This window comes from Cygnus atratus, chromosome 10 (assembly GCF_013377495.2).
Source record: "Cygnus atratus isolate AKBS03 ecotype Queensland, Australia chromosome 10, CAtr_DNAZoo_HiC_assembly, whole genome shotgun sequence".
Classification (NCBI taxonomy): Eukaryota; Metazoa; Chordata; class Aves; order Anseriformes; family Anatidae; genus Cygnus; species Cygnus atratus.
Genome location: NC_066371.1, coordinates 12,225,262 through 12,230,585, shown reverse-complemented (window position 1 = coordinate 12,230,585; position 5,324 = coordinate 12,225,262). Strand labels below are relative to the sequence as shown.

Genomic DNA, 5,324 nt, shown 5'->3' with positions numbered 1-5,324 from the left:
GGACACTTTTGAGTATTTTTAGTGACATCAGATTACTATTGATTTTCATCCCCAATGTCAGACCATTTTGTTAGTATCTGAAAGTGCTGCCTTCAGTTTCGGATGCTTTAAATCATGTTAAGGGTTTATCTTAATGACGCTGCTGATAACCACTGTTCAGGTCACTCGTACTTTCTCTTCAAAGAACACAGTCTAGGCTGGTTTTTATTGTTTGTACTTGAGATTTAAGATACGAAAAACATTTCTCATTTCAAAGCCTTGGTTTCTAGGGATGGGGCTGCCAGGCTAGTTTGGGTCTAGTTACTTGAAGCGTGCACGTCTCTCTCATTTCCCTTTCTCCCCATCTCTCCTCCACCCTTTCTGTCTTCCTTGCAAACTCTTTTGGCTCACAGCAGTGGCCCCTGTTGAATGGCTGCTAATGTCTGACGCCTGCTGCAGGGAGCAGACAGACAGGCAGTGAGCATCCCCCGCTCTGGGATGACAGGAGAAAAACCATTCCTTATGTTTCAGATGGGTAGGACGCGCTAAATCCAAGACAGATAATCCAGTGCGCCAGCCAGTCTGAGATGGGCACTCATCATCAAAAGCAACTCTGGGAGGAGATGCTTTGCAAGGAGACAGCCCAAGGCAGAGTCACCTTCTCCCTTCTGTGCACAGCTCCACTCCCTGCATCGGATAACTGGCCTGGGATCCTCCAACAGGCCTCCCACCTGCCTCTCATGTCCCATTTTCCCTTCTGGATAGCAGACAGCAGGAACTGCAATTGCTCTCGAAATGTCTGCCAAGCATCTGCAAATGGACCATGGTGGCAGTGGCTAGGAGCTGCTGTGCCTTTTGGTGGCAAGCTGAAATCGCACTCAAGTCCAATAGACAATCATAAAAAAAAAAAACACCAGCCCAAATGAATGAGCCCCTTGGTGAAGATTTCAAGCCAAGCATTCAGCTCGTACACTGCACACATGCTCTTTCATACGGCCAGCTCTCGACTCCTTCCCCAAGTGCTGGATGATGGAAACGAGGGCAGTGATCTGCAACACATGCTGCCACCAGTAGGTGTTTACGACAGGGTTACAGGCAGCCGAGTTCTTGTTACTGACACTTCCTTGGAGACCTCCTTCCTGCAACGACTCCCTGCGTAGATATGTTATTTCCCACAGGAATGGCAAATCCAGGGAACAGAAACAGATGCAGGATAGCCACAGACTGGATCGGCGAAGCTCAGCTCCTCAGGCTGAACCTGTCTGTACTGAGCTCATGTGGCATCCCTGCCGTATGTGTATGCACCTGGGGCCAACCACCCAAAAAGCGCACAGAAAAGAGGCTGAGGTTGTCAATGAACTTCATCCTGGGCATTTATTCAGGTACTAACAAGGGAGTTAAGCTCTTCACGAAGTGTTAGATTTGGCTATAAATTCAGAAGAGACTACAATGGTCATCTAATCAGGATTTTTAGATAAAATGTCCACTCTAGGTTTAAAAATGGCCACATGAGGAGGGTTCCAGTGATTCACTACCTGCACGCTGAAGGACATGCAACATTTTTGGAGTTATACTTTGCTAGTGCCACCTTGCCCAGTCACTGCCTTGCCTGAGAGCCTGAAGATCCCTGTACCACTGACTGTCTGTTCCCATTCACGTTCTTAGAGGCTAGGATGAAGCTAGTGTTGAACTTCCTCTTAATACCGAGAAACATTCCCTGAATATATCACTCCAGAGCATGTTTTCCAAATCCTTAATTACGTTTTATGGGTCTTCCCTGAGCCTTATCCAACTTATCAACACTCTTCCCAAACTGTGGGAAGCCAAACTGCAAACAGCTTTCCTATGGCTGCTGCCATAGGGCAATGACACCCTATAGATGTAAGATGACCTGACTGCACAACGCTTCCCTGGACAGCACACAAAAGTACAGCATGTATCTGAGAATCCCACCTTCGGGCAGGTACAGGCAGAAACCGAGCTGATGGAGCCTTACGCCACAGCTGTGATACCACAGTCCCATGGGGCGACTACAACACGTGTACGACATCTGCTTGAAAATGCAAGGCCGGTGACAACCCATTCCACCCCAGAATGAAGTCAGATCAGCCGAGCAGTGGTTGGCTGAGCCACTTCTGAGGTCATAATCCCACGATTTGGGAACAACAGGCTTCAAAAAAAGGCTATTTTTACGGGACTTGCCTCCTGTAACACCACAGGACGGAGCGGAGCAAGGGGTGAACCTAGTGTCCACCTGTCCCCAAGGCACACAGTGGCAGCGGGTGTCCAGTTGTGTCTGGAAGCTGGACACCCCCAGGCTTCAAATCCTTGGTGGGAGAGAGGCATCAGGCAACTTCCAAACAGCCTCACCTCACTTCTGAGATGGTGGACTACTACAAAGTCCTTGGACTGCAAAAAAACGCCTCCCAGGATGACATTAGGAAATCCTACCGCAGACTGGCACTACAATGGCATCCTGACAAGAATTCCAGCAACAAGGAGGAAGCCGAAAAGAAATTCAAAGCTGTCGCTGAGGCATACAAGGTTTTGTCTGACCCTCAGAAACGGTCGCTCTATGACAGGTCTGTTAAGGAGAGCAGATCCCACAGAGCAAGAAGTCCCTCGATGGGCCATAACAGCTTCTTTGACGCCACTTATGTATTCCAAGACCCCAATGAGATCTTTAGGGATTTCTTTGGAGGGATGGATCCCTTTGTGGATGTTTTCTGGGACCCATTTGACAACATCAGAAACGGTGATGAAAACAAGCACGGTCCAAGTGGAAGAGGAAGCTGCTCCCATTCGTTTTCTGACTTCGTGCAGTCTTTCATGCCATTTAATCCATTCAGCCCCAGTGAGCAGCCCACCTTCTCCTTTGCTGAGGACATGGCTGAGCCACACAGTTTCAGGTCAGTCTTAACCACTACTGAAGGGATCAACGGCAAGAGGGTCACCACCTGGAAAATCATTGAGAACGGGCAGGAGAGAATAGAAGTAGAAGAAGATGGCCATTTGAGGTCTGTGACGAAAAATGGAAGAGACCACCTGAAATTATAATGTCCCCCAGCACATGTACCAACTGCAAGCTGTGGGACATGCCCTCATTGCTCAGCAGATGGGATCTACTATGAGCAGTATTAATAAATGCTGAGTTCATGACACGACTGATGCCAGCTTCTCAATGGCCTGGAACAAATACTTGACAGGTAAAGATAAGAAGTTATGCTAAACTAAGGAGGGGGGCTGTACTAACCCAGTGTAAGGCGATACACACTGCTTGTTCACTAAGTAGGTACAGTAAATACAAACAAAAGAACCTTGCTGGTTTGCCAAAGAGACCAAGTTAGCTAACAGAGCAAGAAGGGATGGGCTGGTTGGTGAACAGGTAAGGGAGCTCTGTAACAGGCTACAGGCCCTCTTTCCACCCCTTGAAGCGGACCCTTTCACCAATGTTGAAGTCTGCTGGCTGGAAGAATAAAGGCTTTTGTCTGACCTTCATGCACAGCCCTGAGGCTGAGTGAAGGCTGTCCTGCCTTTGGGCATTGGCACACAAGGGCTGTACTCATTGGCAACAGATTTTGTATACAGGCAAGGAAGTGAGGGAGGCTCAGTGGGTCAGGCAGAGTCCAGAAGAGAGGGACTGCCACAGGAAAAAAACAAAGGAAGACTTCAGTGAGGAAGAGAAGGAAGAAAATGTTGTTGCTTATAGACCATAAAAGAAAATGATGTGTTTCTTGAGAATGCCCTGCAAACTATGACTGGAGACCCCTGCGTAGCTCAGAGGCTGAAAGCGAGCAAGAAGGTGAATTTGGGTCTTGGACTGGGACAACCTATGGTCCCTTCCTGCTTGGAGTTGTTCAGACAAAGCCAGCTCAATTCAAACCACGAGCAAACAGATTCCAGGGGGCTCAATTTAGCTACTTCTTTGTGCAAAGCTGGATGCGGGGAGTTAGATGGTACTTTACCATCCTCATTGTCTTGCTCACAGCTGCAAGAGCCAGCTCACAATGCATTTCTTGCACAGCCTGGCAGCATGCTGCTTTCATACTCCACTGAGCTGAGGAACGCGCTCCCCACGTTTCCGCCCTCCCCTGTGCTGACATGAACCACTGAGCTTCGTTTCTTGCTTGGCCAGATCACCTTAGGCATTTAAAATCCTACACGCCTCTCATTTTTGGTCCCACGCTACGTCCCCTTGAGTTTCCCAGCTTGTCCTGCCCATTGATGTTTCCCTGGAGAGCAGAACTAGCTTTCAGGGACATTTTCACTGTAATCCAGATTGCAATTGCTGCCTGTGTTTGGGCAGGTCTTTGCATCTGTTTCCTTTGCTGTAAAATGGGAATAACAGACTCCCATGCTTTGAAGGGGACTGTGAGGTAGTGATATTCATAAAGGACTCCCAACACTAAGTTAAGTTAGCCAGAATACTACCATGATTTAATCGAAACCTTTTACTTTTGAAAAGAGAAACATAGCAAAAATTGCCTTCCTTAGCAAACTGATGCCCTGTTCAGCTTGGAAAAACAGAACAAAACTGCATTTGTTATATCAAGGGCTGTTAAGTCCCTGTGAGTCCCTCTCACATAAGAAAAGGGCACAGCACTGGGAGGCAAGAAGAAGCCTAAGGGCACGGTGGGTTCACAGAGGGAAGGCAGCAGTGATGGGAGCAGGGACAGCCAGTGGGGTGATCCGCCTCCACTGCTCCTCCATGGTCTGGAAGCTGTAAGGAGCCCTGCAGGCACTGGGACACTGGGGTTCACAAAGAATTTGTGGGTTTGGTGCAGGCAGATGATGATTTTGGTCAGAGCAAACAAACACTTCTACCAACATTCCCTATGTGGACACTGTGTTCATGTGTGGTGGCCATTTGAATTTACCTTACGTTACTTTGGAGGAAGTTCAAGGTTTAAAAAAAATGCACATTTTGGATCGGAAACTGAAATGGTCTTTGATCAAAATAGCATGTTTTGAAATCTGGACCAGAGTTGAATTCCCAGCTCCACAACCTTTTCAGCTTGCTAGGGCTGAAGCTTTGCTTCAATCTCACCCACTAATGGAATATTTTTGTGCACATCCATCAAGATTTCTTGATCTGTGATCAAGATACACAGATCTACATCTTAGACCTGGCCTGCTTGGCTCATCAATTCCCTCCCTTGTATCAGTATGTAAGGCAGCATCTAAGAGTGAACACTTCCTTTTCTCATCCCTTGGTCAGATCGTTTCCATAACCTCTTGCAGCAGCACAGAGCTCCTGTGGCAGCCCTGGCAGCTGCACACACCAAAACTCACTGTTAGGAAAACGGGTCAGGAAGAGACCCAAGCGTGCTCATCCAGTAAGTGTT

The 5,324-nt window shown here is 47.9% G+C and overlaps 1 protein-coding gene across 1 annotated transcript; it reads left to right on the top strand.

Annotated features, from left to right (window-relative positions):
• Positions 1-2,361: 2,361 nt before the first annotated feature.
• Positions 2,362-3,036, top strand: DNAJB8 (DnaJ heat shock protein family (Hsp40) member B8). Its single transcript, XM_035546913.1, has one exon. It carries the CDS (start codon positions 2,362-2,364, stop codon positions 3,034-3,036), a length of 675 nt encoding a protein of 224 aa, XP_035402806.1.
• Positions 3,037-5,324: the final 2,288 nt, after the last annotated feature.